This window comes from Rhinolophus sinicus, chromosome 17 (genome assembly GCF_057876585.1).
Source record: "Rhinolophus sinicus isolate RSI-liver-muscle chromosome 17, RSI-T2T, whole genome shotgun sequence".
In the NCBI taxonomy this organism is placed as follows: Eukaryota; Metazoa; Chordata; class Mammalia; order Chiroptera; family Rhinolophidae; genus Rhinolophus; species Rhinolophus sinicus.
The window spans coordinates 158,771,906-158,795,711 of NC_142517.1; the positions used below are offsets into that span (position 1 = coordinate 158,771,906).

The 23,806-nt window shown below is 38.2% G+C and overlaps 1 protein-coding gene across 1 annotated transcript in view; it reads right to left on the minus strand.

Moving 5' to 3' along the window:
- Positions 1–23,806, minus strand: part of LRP2 (LDL receptor related protein 2) — a 196,828-nt gene that overhangs the window by 65,855 nt on the left and 107,167 nt on the right. The window contains exons 32-41 of the mRNA XM_019727374.3: positions 19,848–20,014; positions 18,689–18,832; positions 14,547–14,656; positions 10,588–10,765; positions 8,215–8,428; positions 6,880–7,119; positions 4,249–4,437; positions 1,348–2,268; positions 1,046–1,211; positions 504–662 (exon numbers count right to left, since the gene is read on the minus strand). Of these exons, the coding sequence (XP_019582933.3) occupies positions 504–662; positions 1,046–1,211; positions 1,348–2,268; positions 4,249–4,437; positions 6,880–7,119; positions 8,215–8,428; positions 10,588–10,765; positions 14,547–14,656; positions 18,689–18,832; positions 19,848–20,014 (2,488 nt within the window). The remainder of the gene's footprint in view (positions 1–503; positions 663–1,045; positions 1,212–1,347; positions 2,269–4,248; positions 4,438–6,879; positions 7,120–8,214; positions 8,429–10,587; positions 10,766–14,546; positions 14,657–18,688; positions 18,833–19,847; positions 20,015–23,806) is intronic.

A 23,806-nucleotide genomic window follows, 5' to 3' on the forward strand; every position in this document is an offset into this window, starting at 1 on the left:
AAGTATATAAAATATAAAATTAGAGTTGACAAAAGTTTCTAAGGAAAACATGAAATTGGCTGAGAAGAAGCTGGCTCAACAAGGATCTATTTGAGAAGATGACCGAAAGTCAAGACTAAAGGAAAACGTTTTTATAAGACACTGAACACTAAGGCCCAGAGAGAATATTCATGTGCATTTAAGTCATTCATATTTTATGGTAGTTACATGGGGTCTGTAGATTATAAATTGAGTGATTACATTTGTAATTATGGCTGAAAATAACTCTAGTAAAGCATCTTGAGATGCCTTTTAGTTCATAATTATTCAATCTCATGACATAGATCACTTTTCACAGGTATGTTCACCAGGCTAGAATATCATTCATAAAACTGTGATTCTACTATTTGGCCATGTCTCTTTGGCATATTTTATTTTCATCACATTATGCAAATCTCTCTCCTTTGGAAACAGGAGAAAAACTCTTCGTATCAACACCTGTATGAATAACCAACGACACATACAGACTAGTATCTGTCCAGTACAGAAGGTCTTCCTCATGGTCCACAGTGAGCCCACTGGGCCAGACCAGGCTGCTGTTCACAATGGGTTCCCGAAAATTTCCTCCCAGTGTGGCTCTCTCAATTTTGGCAGTAGTACCCCAGGAACTCCAGTAGATGTACCTAGTCATCCAAAAGGAGTCATAATTAACTCATCACAAGAAAATTCATAATCTTTTTTAGTTAAAAAAGAATGGCAGCATTCTTTAACTGTAAATTGACATTAACTTGACAAACGTAACCCTACTCCATTCCCACCCACATAACTTGCCCAAAGGGGGTCTACTGAGTCAGAGCATTGACTCCCTAGTATGCTGCCAACCTTTCTAGCATAACTATGATTTCCTTCCCAGGTAAAGTCATACATGACCTTTCACCCTTGAGTCTGTAGCTACACTGTTACAAGCCCATAAAATGTTGGCCCTCTATGAATATAAAATAATTTCAGGCCCCCATCCCTACAGAAATAAGTAGACAGAAATATGGTAAAGAAGACGATGGCATACCCTCCGCAAGGATCTAACACAATTGCTCTTGGCTTTGTAACGTGGGCTATCACAGTGCGCTTAGACCCATCCTCAGCCATGGAGTTAATCGTCTGGTTGGTATAGTCACTGTAATAAATTCTTCTATTGACCCAGTCAAAAGCAATGCCGTCAGTAGTCCCTATATCTGGACACATACCAACAAACACACATACACAAAGACATTAAAGTCTCAATATGCATTTTAGAATTACTGGGTCATCCACGTGTGTTGATCCCCTTGTGTCAACTTCCAAGATAAGCTGCACCTGGAGAGCACTTACCTGAAACAATGACAACGGGAGAACTGATCCCTGCATTCATGTTGACATAGGAAATCTGGCCATGTCTAGCTTCTAAATTTTGTGTGAAGTAAATTCTATTATTCATGCTGTCATAATCCAGGGCCATGGCATATCTTCCCACACTTATTGCTTGGAAAGGTGGGCTATGGTCTTCAGGATCCAAGTGTAAGCTTCCCAAGGAATTCTCCAAGGCAAAGATGAGGAAATTTTCTTTTGGAATGGCACAACTCTTGCCATCACTGTTCAGAGTCCCAAAAACACAGCCACATTTTGGGGTGTGTGATCCAGGAAGAGCAAAGCAGAGATGGGAGCACCCACCATTATTTTCCAAGCAAGGATTGTTGTTGACCTCTGCTGGTGAACGGGGCTGGACGCTCTGGTCAAAGATGGTCACATCTCTTAGCCAGTTGATATTGTCCCTTATCACTGCTGGCAGCTCTGTGTTCCCTGGCTCCTTGCTAGCTTGGAAGATTTTTTTTAAATTTCTGTCTACCCATATGATAGAATCTCCAAAAACAGTGATGGCATAAGGAGTTGGGTAACGACTGCCATATCGAATCACTTTCAATTCCTTCCCCTCAATATTGATCCTTGAAATTACATCTAAAGTATCATCAACCCAATAAATGTAGCCACTGCTATGGTCCACTGCCAAGCCCCGTGGTGTGACAATGCCCTCTGATACAAGCACAGTTCGATTGGTACAGTCAAGAAAAGAACGTTCAATCTTTGGGTTTTGCCCATAGTCAGCCCAGAAGAGGTATCTGTTCTTGGGGTCTACAACAATATCCCTGGGCATATCCACTGTGACTCTAAGGAGAACACGGCGGTAGGTGGTATTGATCCTCAGAACTTCTATCAGTGCTTCAGATTCAAAGGCATTGATGAAATAAAGATTTCCTGCAGGAAAGTAAAAGAGCATGCTGATGAATGGAAAACCAAAAAAAAAATAAAATGAAATAAAATAAGAGGATACTTCTTCAAATTCAGAACAAAATACCTTGTTGAACAAAAAAACCTTGAGGTTTGGCTCAATATATATTGTCTTTTCCAAGATGATAAATGTCTCCATTTAGACTTAGAAAAATAAATATTAACTCTTAGGATCTAAAGAGATTGTTTCTTCAAATTTAAAAGAGAACATGCCCATCTTCAGCTTCTAAAGCACATTAGAATTCATAGCAAATGTCATAACCTACTTTCTATTGAAACATGTATTTTCCAGAATGTCTTTCCTCTTTTACCTGAATGTTTAACACCTGAATCTTCAAAGACTCTAAATATACATTATCATGGCATAACTTCTTCTCCAACATGAAGAAAGGAGCAAAGAGAGAGACCCAGCAGGATCACAGGTTGTGGATCAATGTCATCACGTGATCTTTGTGCTTAGCATTATTAACATGGGATCTTTTCCTAGCCTTTCTAACTACTGTGCTTCCCCGAAAATAAGACCTACCCAGACCATCAGCTCTACTGCATCTTCTGGAGCAAAAATTGATGTAAGACCTGGTATTGTATTATATTATATTATATTGTATTATATTATATTATATTATATTATATTATATTATATTATATTATATTATATTATATTAGACCAGGTATTATATTATATTTATTATATTATATTATAGACCTGGTTTTATATTATATTAAAATAAGACCGGGTCTTACATTAATTTTTGCTCCAGAAGATGCATTAGAGCTAATGATCCGGCTAGGTCTTATTTCAGGGGAAACATGGTAGTATAGGTGTTCTCATCACATGTACCTTCTAAAGCCACCAAAACAAAAGTGCATTTGCCTTTGAGTATTACAGAACAGTGAAGATGCTAGAACAAAAAGACCATGGTGTGAAGACAGTATAATGAGTAGAGAGTGATCCCAAATTGATTCCATGTAGTTGAAAGTCTGTCATTAAATTATCTACCAAGGCACATCTACTTTGTTCTATATCTGACTCAAAATGGCTCTAGAGTAATCAGGCCAATATGTAGTATTACTGATATACTCTTTTCATTACCTATCTCTAATTGCACTATATGTATACTCCAACACTTTAATCCAGGGCTGGCAGACTTCTTCTATAAAGGGCCAGATCATAAACATTTTAGGCTTTTCAGACCATATGATTTCTTTTGCAAGTACTCAACTCTGCCATTGTAGCATGAAAGCAGCCAAAGATGATACACAAACAAATGGACATAGTTGTGTTCCAGTAAAGCTTAATTTACAATAGGCAAGTGTGCTGCATTTAGCCCATAAGCCACAGACCACTCACGCTCAGAAATAACATAGTAAATCTGTAATCAGGAATGGGATTTAGGAACCCAATTAAAGCCTTATTTGACCATATTACCATATTCACTATTTGCAATAAACTCTATTATAGTACCTAGACTTTTATAATACATTTTAGAATTTCTATGTGATGTCTACTTACCAAGATTGATTAACACTCAATGATACCTATTTTTATAGAATGGTGTTATATTCTAAAAATTATAATACATTTAATACATTTGTTTCTCAGTGTAGCATTAAAAACGAATGGTAATTCAAAATTAAGTACATGAATCAATACAACTAAGTTAATGTAATATTGGGCCCAGCATTTCAACAGAACTACAATTTAGTGCCTAATGATCAAAAGAAATTTTATACATTAACAAGAGGAAGCAATTAAGAATTTGGCAACTAAAACTGCTCAGCTTTAAAATAAATGATTTCCATTTCATGGTTTACATTATATTTTATTATCAGAGAAACAGATCTGATGCATATATAATGTTAGACTAAACTTTCTGGCACAAAATAAGATGATAGAAATACAAACACAAAAGACCTTTCAATGAAATCACTGTACAGCTTACCTACCTGCTACCCAATCCACTGCAATACCCCGCACTCCATTTTCTCCTATTCCTTGGGTAATGATGTTTGTAAAACCAGATCCATCTGGTTTGACTCTACGGATTGCATTATACGATTTCTCAGAGATGCTAAAATCACACCAATAAATAAAGCCGGAAGCTATATCCACGTCCACATGCAGTGCATTTCGTCCTGGAACGTTTAAAAAAGATCATGAAACAAGGCTCTTGCTGGAACTAGAACTTTTCAATGCCTACCCTTCCTCTCAAACCCTCATTCCCAACTGTCTGCTCTGACTATGCCCCGTTACAAAATAGAACTGTTTGTTTCCCAGGCGAAACAAGCACACCTACCACCCAGATCTTGGTTTCTCACATTTCCCACAGTAAGGAGCACTGGCTCCTGGGAGAAATGGATGATGACAGCTTGATGTAGGGAAGTACGAGGTGAGCCTGGAACATCTCATGGTACCAGGAAGCAAGGAAGCACTCAACATGAATGAGATCATGTCAAAAGAACACAGCCACTTTGAGGATCCCCCTAGTCAAAATGGACCGACTGGAGCATCAGAAGAGTAAATATGTTAAATGATTGATAACACATTGAGTTAAAAAAGAAAAATCTGGAGTTCATAGTGATAATAAATATTTTTTAAAGATTAACCGGGTAAAAAGGACAGCTTTCCTAGAAGAATATTACCTAATAAATGTAGAAGAAATGATAGAATAAAAAAATTACCATTTTGCAATCCTAATTAATCGTTTCAAATAAGAATCATCAATAGCTGCTAAAACCAATGGGTAAAAGGCACTTGGAGAACAAGGTATTCATTGGGTGCCAAAGTATGACCCCAAAGATTTCACACCAGTTACAAAGGGAAAAAGACGCGTATACAGTTAAAAGGCTGGGATTTCATGGTGACCACCTTAACCAACTGATCAAGTTTAAGTATCACAAAGAGAAGGACAAGTGACATTATGTTCTTAATAAGATTCTGTGTCAAGTACACAGCATCACCTATGAAGTATTCTTGCAAAATTGGTGTTCAACCCCAATTTAATCAAACCATTAGACTTAATTTTCATTTCATGGGAAGTACAAGCTGTAAATTGAAAAAAAGTTTAAATGACACCAGGAGACATTCCAAATACAATGGTATGGGCAGGTATGAATCTTGATTAGATCTTGGCTGGAACAAAACAACAGCTATAATAATATTCTGAGGCCAACTGGAGAAATATAAATATGAATATTAGATGATAATGTCCTTAGGAGCTACATGCTAAAGTATGTAGGGGTGAAGTACCATGGTATCTGTGATTTATTTTCAAAAAGTTCATTAAAATGTATATATACACATGCATACACACCCACATACAACCACACAGAAATTGAGAGCTCAAATGTGGTGAAATGTTAACAACTGTTGAATCTACCGTGTTTCCCCGAAAATAAGATCTAGCCGGACAATCAGATCTAATGCGTCTTTTGGAGCAAAAATTAATACAAGACCCGGTCTTATTTTACTATAATATAAGACCGGGTCTATTATAATATAATTTATAATACAATATGATAAAATATAATACAGGGTCTTACATTAATTTTTGCTCTAGAAGATGCAGTAGAGCTGACAGTCCCGCTAGATCTTATTTTCGGGGAAACATGGTAGGTAAGAGTTTAAGGATGTTAACTGTACCTTTCAACTTTTCTGCATTTAAATTTTTTCAAACTGAAAAGTTGGGAGAAAAAAATGATTGACTTTATAATATCTTTACAAGATGTTAACTCAGATGCATAACTTTTTAGATACGGGAAAACAAAGATGAGCCATGAGTACATGTGAATCCAGCAGGAGCATGTGCAGTGCCAGAACACTGACAGCTTTCACCATAGGTTTTCTGTCTTTTCTGACCATTTCTCTCACCCCTTCATTCCCTTCATCCTTTCTTCTTCCCTTTCTTCATTAGCCTGTGACATACTGCTTATGATGCTACTAAACACTTAGCTCCTCTTGTGGTAACACACACCTAGAAACCTCTTGGCTCATCTAGGAAGCGAGTGATCCTTTTCTATGTTCATGGTACGCAAGCCAAAAGCGCTGCAAAAATATTAATTATTAAGAAGACTAATACTCAACTCATCAAATATATATTGATAAATCAGACTGGGGACTATTTCATTACTATTCTAAATAGTAGTATACTTGTACCCTAAACCTCCATTAATTAATAGTCAGAAACAGGGTACAGTTCTTCTGAGCACCAACTCCGTAATACTTCTCGTGATCTCCTGCTACATTGTGTGTTGCTCTAGGCCTGTCATTCTCAGGGTGGTCCAGGAACCGGCAACGTCAGCATGCCCTGGGAACTTGTAAGGAATGAAGATTCTCTAGCCCTACCCCAGACTATTAACTCAGAAATCCTGGGGATGGGGCTCAGATCTGGTTTCAACAAGCCTTCCAATTCTGCTGCACCCTCTAATTTGAGAACCACGCGAGGCTGAGACAGTTGAATGGGAAAGACAAGCTTCATTACGTGCTGAATCTAAACATAGAGACATGATTTATGGCACCAAGGATTTCCATGTGGCACCAGATGGAGTCAAATCTGACTTATATTGGAGTTGGCATACCTTGGCCTGCCACTGGCACCATGGCTTCTGAATGATCTGACAAGTCCAAGCTAAAGCCTCTGATTGCAGACAGCATCGAAACAACAATGAAAGAACTGTATGGAGAGCAGGTCTGATTATCAGGATTGAGTTTAAATCCAGTGGCACAGGCGCATGAGAACCGTCCTCCTGGTACGGGCAGGCAGATCTGCTGACAGCCATTCACATTGTTGCTACAGCCATTTGAGGATTGGGCAGAATCTAAATGAAATCAAAATCAGTTTATAAGTTTTGAGCCTCCATACTTGCCTCTCCATCTCAAACATTTAAAATTAAAGCACCAAATAATGCACTATAAAAATAAATAAGAAAATATGATATCTGAGTTAACAAACTCAAAACAATATTAGAGAAACTAGAATTTATGCAACTAACACCTAAAGGTATGAAAGCAGGACCACACCTATTATATAATAGTGAGAGAATGGAGCATCAATTGTATTTCTTCCACAAATCTTGTAAGAATTAAGGCAGCCAGTATACAAATTCTAATTTTTTCCCACTCTTGGCCTAAGTGCTGGCATTTAAAATTATATCAGTTTAATTATATGATCAACAGTGTGATGTGCAGTTTTTATAAAGTATATTAATAAGAGTATTTAAAGGGTTTTTTTCCACATGCAATAAATATAAACACCAAGTGGCAAACTAGTTACAGGACAGCTAACAAACTGATAATCTTTGGTCAGAGAGTAAAATAAATAATAAAAAATAATCTGTAGGTGATAATGTTAATTTAAAGGGTCAAATCAAAAGTTAGATTATTTCGGAAAAAATATGTTGACACAGGCAACATCTAAGAGTATTCCTTTTAAGATTAAAAATTCTATCTGGTTAACACTTTCCCAGCAGTAATTCAATTAATATTTACTGAGCACTTCAATGTGCCAGAACTATTCTAGTCACTGGGTAGAGAGCAAGAAACAAGACAGATAAAATGACTGCCCTTATGGAGGTCACATTCTAACACGAAACACAGGAAATAAACAGATAGGATAATATGTCAGCGAGTGCTATGAAGCAAAAGCAAAACAAGGAGTTTAAAGTGATGGGGAAAGAATGGAAATAAACTTACACTGAAATCAATCTGGCCTTTCAGATGCCAAATTGGTCTTTGACACTTAGCCATGCTTAAGACATTTAAGACATTATCATTTTTTAAATATTTTGGGTAATAGCCATTTGCATGCATGTGTATGTACATGGGTCTGTGTATGGGCATGTGTTTATATAAGTGTATATATGTAAATATATTGTTCATCCATGAATATATATGTTTCAGTAACAAATACTTACTGTGTCTGTGATAAACTCGAAGGCCCCTCAGATCTGGAGTATTATCTCGAAAGACCACTTTGTTGGACCCAGTGGCCTTGTCAACTCTTTCAATGACCTCATAATGTTCATCAGTATAATAAAGGAAAGGCCCATAAACAGCAATTCCCCAAGGATGGGAAAGCTGGTTTACCAGGACCATTCGCTCTGTACCATCCACGTTTCCTCTTTCAATCTAAAAGATCAGAGTTTTCATTATAGACTGATTCCTGGTGAAATGAGACACACATTTAAAACTAATATTCTCTTAATAATACCTCAAATTTATACAGCACTCTGTCCTTTACAGACATTTTTCATATCTATTTTCTGATTTGATAGTCACAACTGCACAGAGCAGTAGGTCAGGCAAATGTCATTGTGCCCATTTCACGGATAATGAAGCTGGAGTCGAGTAAGTCAGTCAACTTTTCTCAGATCACATGGTGAAGAAAACGGGCCTGCATGTGATATTCTAGTCAAGGACACGCATTTAATGTCTAACTGTGGGCTATTACACAGTTGACTGACCCCGCATTTAACATCTCCACCAACAATTTCTGCAACGGGGATAGGAAACGTGCTCCACACAATCACAGAAGACAGCAAGACTGGATGGGGCAAAGAGTAATGCTGTTATAGCAGAACAGGTAACAAGCCTTAGTCAAAATGATTTGGTAAACTGGAAAAGAACACACAAGAATAGACGTCCCAATGGAAAATGACAAATTGTCTGCTTCTAGAAGAAAAACAAATTATAGACATAGCTCGTTTGATTTCATTCCGAAAACATGTCTAAGTACCTCCTCTGTGCCAGGATGTGAGCTGAGCACTGGCAAGAGAGGCAAACAAGGTCTCACGTACTTCCTCACTGGACAAGGGAGCCCAGCAATTACAAGAGCAGGTTGTGCCCGGGAAAGTGACGGAAGTTCCAGAAGGCTAGAGCACGGAGGATATAAGCTTGTAGGGGAGTTGCTGAGGGAGTAATCTGGACCCGATCAGCTGACCAAGCATGACTGAAATATTTGGAGCTACTCCTCTAGGCCGGGGTTCTAGGCTGAGCAGTAATCTAACCTATTTGCTGTGGTTTGATGAAGACAACATGCCTCCATCATGAAAGCAGGTCCAATAATGAGGGCCATGGTCTAGTCAAGGCTAGAGAGGAATGGCTCAGAATGGTGGAGGTGGCACAAAAAGGGTTGGACCTGAGGAAAGAGGCAAAGGACAAATTACCAGATTTTGTAATGATTAAATAAGGACATGGTTACTAAAATGAAGAAAAAATATGAGGATTCTAGTCTCGGAGAAAGGTTGGAGACTCACACCATTAACAAGCTCACAGATTCAGGAGAGCAGATCAGAAACAGAAATAGGAAGGGAGGGAGGTGGTAAGTACTGTGTAGGTCATGCTAAGTTGTATACAGAAATCATACCACGTGACAAGAGCTTCTTCATTATTGCACACATGTATCAAAGTCTGTAAAGTACTTTCACATACATCACTACTTGTTTTTAATTCCCAAAGTTTATCACCATTACAAGTACAATTTATTTATTTTTTTTCAAGTACATTTTAGAAGTAAGATTAGTCAATGAACTGAAAACCAAATGTACTGCACAATATTATGGACAGCACCAATGTCAAAGACAGATCTCAAATTACTGCCATTTAAAAAGCAAGGAAGAGACTAGCACACATTCAATTCCATATCCAAGGCAATATTTTAATTGATCAGTAATTATTGACTACCATCTTTGTGCCTAGTCCCAGCTCAGCTGCTTAAGCATAGCAGTGAAAATCAAATATTATTTCTTTGAGTGAATGAAATTATATAGTTTCTGCTTCTTATTGCAGAATATAATAAACTCAACCTTAAAGTTTAAAATTACCAGTAAAGGTTGTTTTCACATATGTTCAACCATGTTATGATATTATAAAATAATATGTAGCTAGGAGGGGAGGTTGAGGGTAGAAATTTGCTATATATATATATTTTTTTTCTTAGTCTCTACAACTGGAGAGCCTGGAGAACTTTCAAAGAAAAGCACTGAAGTCACTAGCACATGAAAGAAATGGCTCTTCATGGACAAATAAGGAAGAAGAAATTGAATTATTTTATCTAGAAATGTAAACATTATTCTATAAGAAACTATGCACATACTATAAAAAATTGGACTTCAACTAGAGCAAGATTTGCTCAAGGGAAAGAAGTTATTGGGAGAAAAGGCAATAAAACACTGGTACAAGTTGCCACGTGAGATTGTTCAAGACCCACTGCCAGACAACACAGAACAATCAGCGTCAGCTACGCAAGCTCAGCAATGACGACCAACAGACAAAAAGGGTGCTCATACCACGCCCCTGCTGGTGACCGCCCAGTAGAGTTTCTGCTCCTCCATATCAAGGGTGAGAAACTCTAGGTGTTCAAGGTTCCCAGTGAAGAGAGTCTTTGGAGATGTGCCATCCATGTTAGCACTTGCAATCTTGGCAGGAACCCCACTGTCAGTTCCTTGGTCTGACCAGTACAGTTTCCTACAGCCATGAAAAACACCAACATTTAATGAGACAGAAGGCGGATTAGAGTGAATGGCGTTTCTAATTCAAATATTTAAATGAAAAGATGTGGGTTTCTTTGTCCTCAAGATGCGTACAATTCAATGGACAATGTCTGACACATCAATATGTTGTTATATACAATGTGGAGGAGCGCGTAACCAGTGTTCTATCATGTCTGTACACTTCCTAGTTATTATTGGGGGAGACGCCATTTTAAATGGTATATAACTAGGAGGTTAGCATCTTCCATTGGTGGGTGACCCTTTAGGTTGGTCAGGCAGATGGAAAGCTTATGACTGAGAAGAAGCCTACATCAGTAGTCAATTCCTTTCAAAGACTCACGTATTGCCCAGTACCCTGGGAAGGGCAAAGCTAATGTAAATGTTGTCAGGTATCTCCCTGCTCACTTCTCAGGCTTTGTACTTAATTCTCCAAATCATCATCTACCACGAGACCCGCTACTTTCTTATCTAATATGATTTCAGTGATGAAAAATAAAAAGTTTGACGTTTAACACAAAAAATAGGAGAAAGTAAGAGTAATATTTTTCTGAGTGCAATCCCATTAGCATGCTAATATCAGGAAGTATGTGAACTTTTTCTTACCTTTCCATTTCACAGTGAGATCAATGAATTAACTAGACTCAATTTGCTTACTTGAACCCTAATCGCCATACAGAATTACCAAACCTGTGATATATGAAAGGTCATCAAAATATATGAAGGGTTCTTTCTATTTCCACTGAGGACATAACTTCTAGACTTGAATCCAATTTTCAACTCCTTTCTATCTCTTCTCCTGTTATAGCCAACAGACAATCCTTTCATACCCTTTTCTCACAAGTCCTCAAACTCCTTAATTCCATTCATCTTTATTTGCATACCTCTTCCACCACCAATCCAATATACCCATCCCACGAACCTCATCTTCCTCTCTATACTTCTCTCCCTCTTAAGTTCTCAAACTTTGAAATTCTCTTTGACCAAACTCTCCCATCTTTTCCCTGCTTCTATTTTATTTCTCCTGTTGAATCTTCTTTGCCCTTAAAACTTGCCTGAGCTCCCAAACCTCCAGTCCTTCCATGCCTAGACCTCATGTGTAACAATTTTAACAACATTCTCATTTATTCTCTTTATCTCTCATTGTGCCTATTTTTCTAATTGCTAACCCTGCATTCTTGCCATTATTGTCTTTTTCCTCTCCCATTCTAGGCTACCAAACTATGCTGGACAAAGTCACCAAACTCTTGTGAATTCGGAGTTCATTAAAAATTTAAGCTACCCAACCCTAGCTGAGAATGTTCACCCTTAGCTGACTTCATATCATGTTCTTCATATAAGTTCTTTCAAGATCGTTCCTATTTTTCATAAATTTCTAATCCCTGGCCCATGATTTTCACTCTCAGTTAATTATTTCTCCATCATTGATCTTTCATCTGCTTTTAAAAATATGCTCAGGTTTCCCTATTCTAAAAAAAACTTTTTCTGCTACATTTTACCTTTTTCTAATTTTTCAGTACCAAACTCCTAAAAATAGTCACACTTCCTCACCTTCCTTTCACTCTTTAACTCTTTTGTATCTCTAATGAATATCTTGTCTCAAATGTCACCAGCAATTCTATAATTGCCTCAGCCCTTTATTAGTGATCATCCACAGAAGTACTTTTTGCAGCAATTGATTCAACAACATTAACCATAACTTTCTCAAGAGTTTCTTTTACTGAATATACAAGACATCACATCCATGAGTCTCTGTCCCGTTTCCCTTCCCACTTCCTCGAACAAAATTCTAAGCTCCTCTTTGCCTCCTAATCAAACTTGTTGCTCTTAGTTACCTGAACATGTCCTCACTCTTCTGTCACTGTTCTTGACTTCCTTCCCTCATAGAATGGGAGGTATCTTCAAAGCTAGCTCTGCCTAGTGAAATTCTAGGTGTCTTTTAAGATCCAGTCTAAATGGCATCACCTCCATCAACCTGAAAACGTCTCTCTGCAGAACTCTCAAACCAATTTTTTTAGCCTCTCTTATGGCGCTTAATCATCTATAGACCTGGTTAATTGGTGTCTATGCATAGGCTTTATCCTCCTTACTAAATTACAAATTATTGAGGTACCAAAGTTACAGGTTATGTCTTATAATCTTTGTATCTAGCCCATATACCCCCGACCTTGGCAGAGATTGCTTTCGCTGGCCAAAATCAATGTCTCCCTCTTCTTTCTTAGTAAAAAGCTGGACTACATGTTCTGCCTTCTTTGCAGTTAGTTGTGACCATGTGATTGAATTCTCGCTGAAGGAATGTCAGCGGAGGGGGTATGCACTACTTGTAGGCCTGGTCCATAAAAACTACCCAGCACATTCCTGAATGTTCTTTCCTTTACAGCCTAAAGATATCAACACCCAGGGTGACCCTGAAAGTCTCCTACTAAAGATGCCATCAGCCTGAGCCTGGGTTCCTGAATGACTGTGTAGAGTAAAACTTCCTCACACCCTCTGCCCAAATGAAAGACAAATAAACTTCCTTTAAGCCATCATACATTTTGGAATTTATTGCAATAGTTAACTGATCCAAATTAATAGACCAGCCAATGACAGGAGTACAATAAAGAAGTGTCTGATGAATGAAAAATGAATAATGAATGAGCTTGAGTCTCAAAAGTGGGACTTTAAATCTAAGATAGTCCTTCTTCTGGAAAGGATAACTGAAAACCAGGACAATCAAGCAATCATGGAACAGAATTTTTGCTTTTAGTACCCTTTAAGAACGAGTGTGATTCACACATCACCTTTATTTGAAGTAGGGAGCTAATACAAATTAGTTCTTCAGCTCCCTTCCAAGACTAAGAATCTGCTCACTTTCAAACAAAAGGTCAAAATCCATTTGGAATGTCATAGATAGTTCTTTAAAAAAAAAAAAAAAAAAAAAAAAAAATCAATGCTCATATTTTATAATTTATTATTCTGGTTTATAATTCAGTATCGTAGAGCAACAAATTGAATAACTGATCAAACAAACCAGAGGACTCTAACCTCTGTCCACTAATTCCACTTTGTCCTAACTGTTCTCCCTGCCCCTGGCCTCTTCAACTCCAATCCTAAGCAATCTTTCTGAAACACAAATTTAGTTCTATCATTCCCTTCCTCCAAGTTCCCTGGTGGCTCCTAATTTCTCAGAAAAACTAAAATCCACCTCCCCAGCATGACATTAAAGTCTCTCCATGATTTGTCCCCAAATATCTTTAGCTACTGTATTTCCCATCTGGTCAACTGCATCCTACCCTACGCCTCTGGTTCCAGCCCTCTACACAATCATGCTAAATACCACAATGTTTCTACACCTTCAGCACTCACTTGGCTTCGAGTACAACTACCCAGGGCAAGACAGTCTCCATCTACTGGAAGCCTTCTCCTCTTACAAGATCTATTTCAAATGTTATCAACCCTCTTAAAGCTTTCCACATACACTCAAAGTCAGAATGTATACTTCATTCGTATAATTCTACTTTACTGTTCCTGAAATTCTTGCTTGTTTGGAATTAATTTTCAATCTAATGTCATTAATTTTAAGAACACAGAAAAAAACACATATCTTTCATATTAAATATAACACAGAGCTATTTCTTTTCCTCACCGATCTATATTTTTCAAATGTCGGCATATGAAATCGGAAAATGTCCTAAGTTTGAAATCTTCCATTTAATCAGACCATAACACTTCCGAACACAGTGCTGTACAGGTGTGAGCCATCTTGGAACACTCACCCATTAGCAGGATCGATAGTGATGCCAACCGGAAAACCAACTCCAAGAGCTGTTCCATCATTGGTAATAAGTGTTTTTCCATATCTGACATCTCCCCGGAGTGTCAAAACCTGAGACATAAAATCACTTATTAGAACTCAGTTTCATAAGAGGAAAACAAAGAAAACTGAGATGAAGGAGAACTTAACACGTACAACAAATTCCAAAGCATGATTAGAGATGAATGGGAGGGTTTGGTGAGGTTTAGATATAATTCTTAATTGCATTTCAGGGCTATGAGGAAATCAGCTCAATAGAAAATGAAAGTAAGAAAAGCAAAATCACCTCTCAAATTCCTAGTTTTAATTCACCTAAAATTTCAGAAGAGGAAAAGGGTATGAAATAAAAGATTCAAATGGGCGGACATAGAAAAATCACTGCTGGAGAGAAACTACAAAAGTGCCATCAGAAAAAGATAAGACTCTGGAAGTCAAATGGGAACCCCACAGCTCTCCTGCACCCCAGTGCCTGGGCCATAGCACCCCATGGCCCATCACTACAACATAGTTGATCAAACAGTGTGAATTTACTCAGAGTTCAAGTGAATTCTGTTCCAAGTTAACAGCCTGACTTAAAATCCAAGAGTTCAAATCCCCGCCCAGCCACATCTGACTGAAACAAGTAATATCACCTCTCTGAACATAGTTTCTTTATCATTACAATGTGGATGATAATGGCACCTTCTGTTTAGAGCTCACAGGATTACCATTTCTCATGTAAAGCACTCAACACAGAACCTAGCAAAACTTTAATAAATGTTTCCTAATTTTTTATTTGTCCATTTATTGAGCACTTAGTATGTGTACAATAACTGATGTGCCCAGGAATTCTACTAAGCATTATTTAATTCAATCTTTACAATAATTCTGCGAGATAAATACCACAGAATTATATTATGCCCATAATTCTATTATGCCCATCTAACAGATGATGAAAAAGAAGCCTGAAAGGTTTATTAACGTTCCCAATGTTATCTATTTTGAATTATTATTGCTATTATTGTTATAATCACAATGTTAGCAGAACCCTGACGCATCACAGAAAGATGTGGATTACTGGACTAGAGGCAGTCTCTTATAGGAACAAGGCTGTTTTAATATGCACCTGAGACGGTCTGAGAGGAGAAACAACTAGTAAGAAATTAGAAAATGCTTGTTGATTTGCATGAAGGTTTTTCTATAAAATTGTTTTTCAATGCAAATAGTTACTTGTGTATCTGTTTGTTTCTCTCTCTGCCCCTCTCTGTCTCTCTGTCTCTGTCTCTCTGTCTCTGTCTCTCTCTCTCTGTGCGCGCACGCGCTCACACACACACACACACACACACACACACACACACACACATACACACACACCCTTCTTCTCCCTCAATCTTCTCTCTAAACCTCTCTCTCCTGTCTGCTATCTTTCTTTCTTCCTACTTGGACTAACATGATTTTTCTCTTTTCTGTTTGCCTCTTTCTGCTACCATTTCTCTGCTTTTCCTAGGCCTAAGGGTCTCTTTAGTTCAAAGGAAAGTTCCTTCCTTGTTTTTTGGAATACTTCAAGCTCTCTCTCACACACCCATTCTGTAGGCTTCACTTTTTAGTTACAAAATGGCTTTTAGTGAATGGGCACACAGCTACCCCTAGTGGAAAACTATTTCTTAAATGTTTCTCTTTTATTTTCAAGTTGGAATTAAATATGAATTACTCTTATGCTGGAAAAGATTTTGTACAGGTAAACAGTAAGTGAACACTATTCTTGTTTTCGTAAGCAATCTAACATTCTCCTGGAAGAGTCACAATTGATAGAACCAAAGGGGAAAACCAATAAAAGCACTAAAATAGCAATTTATCTTTGGATCATTATTCTCATAGGTTCTTTATAGATATTCTAAATATATTGGTGATTTGAGGGAAACAGGGACTGAGTATCATGAAGTACTTTCACTTATTGAACAATTAACCCCATTTTACCAATAAGAAAAGAGCGGCTCAGAGAAGTTTAGTAATTTTTCCAAGGTCAAACAGCCGATGAGTAGAGGAAACACGGTAGTGTTCCCAGTCACAAAATACATCTTCGTATCCCAAGGTTTTCAATAAAGTATTTTTCTCTGCCTTGACTGCCTTCTCCCTACTTCTTCATTTGGCAGAAATAAATATTGGTCATCTTTCAAGACTGAGCTGACAAATAACCACTTATAAAAAGGCTGCCATTCTCTCTCCCACACTTTTACCTCTGCCCCCAACCACACAGCACTTTATATTCACTGCTTCTACGACACTTATCCCACTGCAGCAAAGGTATTTATGTGTCTAGTTCTCAGATGTGTGAGCTACTTAAAAATCAGGAAAAAAAAGTTTTATTCATCTTGGAATGTCCAGGATTAACCATGAGACTGGTCCATAGAAAGCATTTACTAGTGTTTGTTGAATCAATGAATAAAAGAGCCAGAAAGCTAGACTCAACGCCAGGCCTTTGGACTCCAAAAGCAAATTACCTTTCCCCCATACCTCACTGCACTGGGGCACAATCACGAACTTCAGGCTTATAAGGATACATAGACATGGACACGCACATGCACACACACACGTGCTCAGTTACTTTTCAACTGGCACCTTTCCAGTCTACTGAATACTAATGCATGAGACATGTTCCCTGTTTTGGGAAAACTATCAGTCTAAAAGGGAAGACCTCCATTTACAAAGCAAGAGATCAAGAGATAGAATAGAAGCATATTAATTGTCATTTGGAATTAAGGCAGCTCTGTACTGAGTGGAGTCTGGAGAGATATGAGTTCGGTATTAAGGGTCTTAGGCTATAAATTTTGCCTACATTTTGATGGGACAAGATATTTTAGTTGAGATTATGAAAAATACCTTCCGTCACTGTCTGAAGGGGTTACACCAGGCTGGATTGCTAGAGTTGTGGTTTATAACAAGGCAAAGTTACAACATTGCCAGGGAATCAGGCGATGACGCTGAATGTTGAAGCCAAATTCTTAACTTCTGTGGGCTTCCGGTTCTTTACTAAAAAACAAATGGCTTGAACCAGATGAGCCTCCAAGTTTCCCTGTTAAAGGAGTTGATTCTACCGAGCTTTCTATATTCTGGGGGTTATCATTCGTGCATATCACAAATGCTCCTCTCATTGTGAATGATTGCTACACTTGCCTGCCCTCGGGAATACTCTGAAGATTAAATGAGATGATGTTTACGGAAGACCTTTGTAAAATGGTAAAGCACTGTCTGACGTGAGCTGCTCTTCGCAAATCTGCTCTAAATTAGCCACTTGGCTGCTATGTGCCCTCCTCATCTTCAGTATCTCTCTTTCTGAATGCCCTAAACAGCAACTGACGTTGTAGCTGGGGCGTAACCCAGAATGGTGGATTGTCACTCTCCACGGCACTGCTAATGGTCCCTCTCCAAGACCCTCACTTTGCTTTAGGACGTTTCACTGTCAAAATTATTATGAATTAATAATCCCTTACATGTTTTAACCTTGTCCCAGAATGGAGAAAACCAACACTAGTCAAGTTACTTCTGATTTACTTCATATGGTTTCATACCTGCACCCCATCTAGAATTTCTTCTGGGAATTGGAGTAAAAAAGAACAGTTATCGCAAAGAGGAGAGTATCAAAGGAATTAGAATCAAGTTTCTACTTTCTATTTCACTGTTAGAAAAACTGTATTGGAGCCATAGAAAGATTTCCATCTTAGAACAGAGGTAACTTATAAATTTCGTGTGGAACTGAAATAGCATTGAAGATTTGATGAGGAAAGAGAGTGAAAATTCCCTGCCTACTATAATCTTCCCTTTATGCTGAATTCCTTATGTAATTTTTTACCTTTTTATATATTTTTATAAATTATCTAAAATCCTTTTATAAGAACAAGTTAGTACTGATGTTTGGGAGGAGACAAAATAGAGTGGTAAAGATTCCAATAATTTATTTTTAAGTTGGCTTTCCTCCTTACCATCAGAGACTTTGATAGCTAATACTCTCTTTGCTTTTGCTTCTGCTTAAAAATAATTTAAAAATCCATGACAGCATTTCCCGATAATAGATTTTACATGACTCAGAAAACAGTGCTTGTGTAAGTAGTATTATGGAATCATTACCTCAATTGACTGAGTTCCAGGATTGGTGTAATAGAGGTTTCTTGATATCCAGTCTAAGGCCAGGCTCATGGAAGAGCCCAAACTAGACAGAGGAACAAACACTGTCCTGTTGGTGCCATCGGTCTTCACTCTGTGAATTTCACCCTGAAAATAAGGACAAGAAGAGAGCTGTCTCAAGTCCACTGCTTCTACGTGGAAACACTTTCTTCACAGTGGCCAGTGCCAGCTACCGAGGAGTTTCTTTAACACTCCTCAGATTTGGAGAAAAGGCACGGGTTCAGCACCATTGGGTGGCCTCATTGTGTATAATGCTAATGCCAGCAACACTGAAAACACTGAGTTTTAAGTGTGTCACAGGATACACAAGGCTTACCATTCAGACTATCTCTGTTATTGGCTACAGAGCGTTATTTCTTAGCTACCACAGGCCAGAGTCATAAAAATAACCCAAGTCACAAGTGCGAATCAGGCCAGGAGTATATTCTGCATAGTGGTGACAAGTATCAAACACAAAGATCTTTCCTTTCTTCTTCATTTGTATTCTCTTTGCTCCTTCCCCATCCTCACAGGTTTCATTCCTAAAGGCTGAGGAAGGGGCCCAAGGGAATGGGAAAGGAATTGGAAAAATGTTCTTTTTATCCTGGAGGCAAAGATTCTAAATGAAGGCCCTAGCAGCTACATCAAATGCTTTCCTGGAATTCCTTTAGGGAACTACTGCTTTTCGTCTTGAGTTATGATCATTTTTATGTTAGTCTAATACCTTCTACGAGTTTAAAGCTCCTTAAGGACAATCTTTGTGGCTGCTGCTTCTAGGCATGTATTCTGCAGTTGAAAGCAGCTAGTTCAGTGCAGAGCAAACAGTAAGCACTTAATAAACACTTGCTGAATGAGTAAAGAATACCCAATATATTCAATGTGTTTATTATTCTAAAGCTAAAGAGTTTTCCAATCTTTTCTTGAGGCCAACCTCCGATTTACATTCCTCACTGAGTCAAAAAAAATAAATAAATAAAGGGAAAAAATAAAAACTCAGTGGTAAAGTAACTTATTTCTGGACCATTTTCCTTTTATCCACCCAGCCAAAGTTTGCTTATAAGAAGGCATCAGTGCAGGTTCTTTGAGAACAAGTTATATATTTGGAATGTTATTCAAAACTTACTGGATTCTCAACCCAATAGATGAATTCCTCTGAGTCATCAAATTCAACATCATAGCCATTCTGTATCCCTGATATGGGAACCATAGCATTGTTGCTCTTCACCTCAGGGTTAAGGGAGATTCCAAAAATTACACTGCGTCTTACAGTTATTAAGAAAGGTTGATCATCTGTAAAAATAGCAAAAAATCAGTCAACATTATATCCCACTATTCTCAGACATTTAGAGTAATAGAACACAGTGGATTGTTACCATTTTTATTTTTTTTTTAAGATTTTATTGGGGAAGGGGAACAGGACTTTATTGGGGAACAGTGTATATTTTTCCAGGATTTTTTCCAAGTTGTTGTCCTTTCAATCTTAGTTGTGGGGGACACAGGTCAGCTCCAGGTCCAGTTGCCGTTACTAGTTGTAGGGGGTGCAGTCCACCATCCCTTGCGGGAGTCGAACCAGCAACCTTGTTTGAGAGCCCACGCTCCAACCAACTGAGCCATCCAGGAGCTCAGTGGCAGCTCAGCTCAAGGTGCCATGTTCAATCATTAGTTGTAGGGGGTGCAGTCCACCATCCCTTGCGGGAGTCGAACCAGCAACCTTGTTTGAGAGCCCACGCTCCAACCAACTGAGCCATCCAGGAGCTCAGTGGCAGCTCAGCTCAAGGTGCCATGTTCAATCATTAGTTGCAGGGGGTGCTGCCCACCATCCCTTGTGGGAAATCGACCCTGGCAACCTTGTGGTTGAGAGCCCACTGGCCCATGTGGGAATCGAACCGGCAGCCTTCGGAGTTAGGAGCACCGAACACCAACTGCCTGAGCCACCGGGCAGGCCCAGAGTGTTACCATCTTACAGGATAAAATACCACTGCAGCACTGCAGCAATAAATATAATGCATGGAAGCTATTCCATCAGGCAATCCAGGGCCTTCCATTGGATTTCAGTGGGTCACTGGGTCACCAGACCTCCAACTCCACACACAGTGCTTCTGAGCTTTCCCAAGGCAGATCAGTATTTACCTTACTCTTCATCAATTCCCAACTTACACTGATAAACCATCCACCTTCACTAAGGATCACATTCAGGAAGTTCTTCCATTTCTATCCACAGACAAACCTCGCTAATACTGAATAACTTAGGGAAAGGACAGTTGAATTTTGCAACAAAAAAAAAGTGAGAAAACATATAAACAATTCTTGGTGAATGGCAGTTTATTAGTTTTAAGTAGGTTCAGAATATAAAACAGCAAAGCATTGCCTGGTGTTTATTAGAGACTGTAATTACAAAATAAATCCAATTTATAATCCCACCAATTGTTTGACTAATGAGTGTCTTCCACAATAGATTCTAACTCTCAAAAGACAGTGACTATGTCTAATTTACTCACTGCTATGGTCCCAAAGCCTGGCATATCATAGTTGCCTAATAAATAACTGCTGACTAAATGAATGACCATGTAAATAAATAAATGGACGGATGCATAAGTGAATATGTAAATAGTGTCTTCTAAAGTTTTCAAAAGTATCTGTACATTGCAACTTAAACAGCCTCATAATACGTTATTCAAACTATCAGTTCACTTAGCCTCCTTAATAGATAATAAAAGGTCCTTTTTCAAAGATAATCTTTATTGTAGCTGTAGTCCCATTTTCAAAAAAAAGGAATATAAATTAATAAAATTCAAAAGTGGGGTTTTACTTTATAATTCCTCTCTGAGAAAAGGAAAACTTTGGAATGTGCATTTTGGGTTAAGACACATAATGAGACACATAATAAGCTATGTCGCATATTAAGACACAGTGTAAAATGATTAATCGTTGCATAATTTTCATTGGCTAAAAATGATGTTTTATTATTTTAATAATCTGGGAAGCTTTATATCTTCAGCGGGATTATTTTGACACTTTTTTCATTAATTTTCACATCTCATTAGCTTTTCCTCATTCCTGGTATATTTATTACTGAGAAATAACTCAGCATTTGTTAACCTAATACAAAGTTAAAGTAAATTTTGCAGCTACTAATGCTTTCTGCTTTACAAAGTTCTATAATATATAGCCTTTTGTCTTTTACAACAAGCCTGCAAAGTTGTTTTTAAATGAGGCCGATGAGACTCGCAGGGGCTATGTGACCTGTACAGGAAACAATGCGACAAGGATTAAATCACAGGTCCGTCTTCTCTTGGCTACTGCACATTGCCCCTCTTCCAAACAACTGCAATAGCCATAATAATCACCCCCATTTACTGAGAATATATGTCACACAGTATGTACCAGGCAAATATTATTTCACTTAACTTATCTCCCGGAAGCCTCATAACCCTATCTGTTAGATAGTTACCACCCCCATACATCCACACACAACTTTCAAATGAGGCACAAAGAAATTACTAATTTAACCAGTCACACAACTAGGTCTCGTGGACTCCAAAAACTATGTTCTTAATCATTAATTTGAAAAAAGTGCAAGTTGGGTGCTACTTGCTGCATATCCATTACCGCTCAATCCATTTGACTTAATAGCAGTAACAAAAAATGAAAGCTATGAGTTCAGATATACCTTGAAATTATATTGACATGATATTTACTTATTTATTGATTATATGTTATAAATGCTATTGGTTCAGTAAAAACAAGAAATATTTCCCAATTTCACAGAGGACGAAATTTAAATTTGACTTACTCAAAATCTAATCCTGCCCTTTTAATGGGTAATTAACTGGAGCAATTCTCAACCAAAACACTGTTTTAAGACCTAAAAAGCTTTGAATTTCTCATCAGACATGGGCCTTCCTGATTCCTCTGACGCACTCTTCTCTCAAGCACTCCCCAGCTCTACTCCTCCTTGGGCCATTGCCCCTTCCTGGGGATGTGTCTCAGGGCCTTTACCTGATTGCTGCTGGGGTACTGAGAGGGCTTACCACCAATAAACATTTGTGGGCAATGGACTGGCGCAAAGTGTGAGATCCAAGGTGGATGATGTCAGAGATACACTAGAAAGGAAGTGACCACTGAGACCAGTGGCATAGGAGGGTGCATGAAAAGTGCTCTGTAGGAAAGAAAAAAGGAGGAGGGATTTTATGACACTGCACACGTATAAAGGAGCAAATGGGTGAAAAACACAGGACTGCAGAATGAACAGGGAAATAAAATGATAATGGAGGATCTGTCACTCACTCAGCATTTACTGAACGCCACTATGTATCACAGGCAATAATGTACATCAGTGAATCATGTGGAGGCTTTACCCTCAAGGAACTTCAAGTCTAGAGGTCAAGACAAAGTATATGGGCCTTACGATCCCCAATGTCAATAGCCAGGAAGGAGTAGGCACAGAAGAACCCTGGGTTAGATGGAAAAGAGTTCAGGAGGAGGTGATATTTAAGCTTTCCAAGGTCAGTATGTCTCAGTCTTTTCAAATGAAAGAGCATCTCTTCATTTTTACGTTTCATGTCATGATTCCATTTAGATTAGTGTTAGCAGAGAAGTAAAGAGACGACAGTCAGGAATGGGAAATTTATGTTGTAATTAAAGGGTGAGATTTATGACTCCCAAATCTAGATCCCCCTTAACTCAGAACCTTGCAGAAACTGACCAGCACTGCAACCCTTCCTAGAATATGGGCAAGGAGTGTTTGCATCTTTTTTTGCACATAATCACTGAAGCAATTATCTCGTGTCCCTCAGACTGAGTCAGAAAACTATTTTGGGTTTGAAGTTATTTTAGGAGGTGCTAGGGAAATGTATTGGTTTGAGTTTTGTTTATTTGTTTTTGGCATTATAGGGAACATATTTTCAACAGAAAAACTATCTCATACGAAGAAAGCTCTCACTTTAAAATATCTATAACAAAACTAGGAAACATCCCCAAATTCCCTACCCAACTTTAACCACTATTTGGCATGTGTGGTTAAGTCTTCCAGGCTTTTTTAATGCGTGTTTTTATGTGTCTGTTCCTAGACAGCACCTGCTT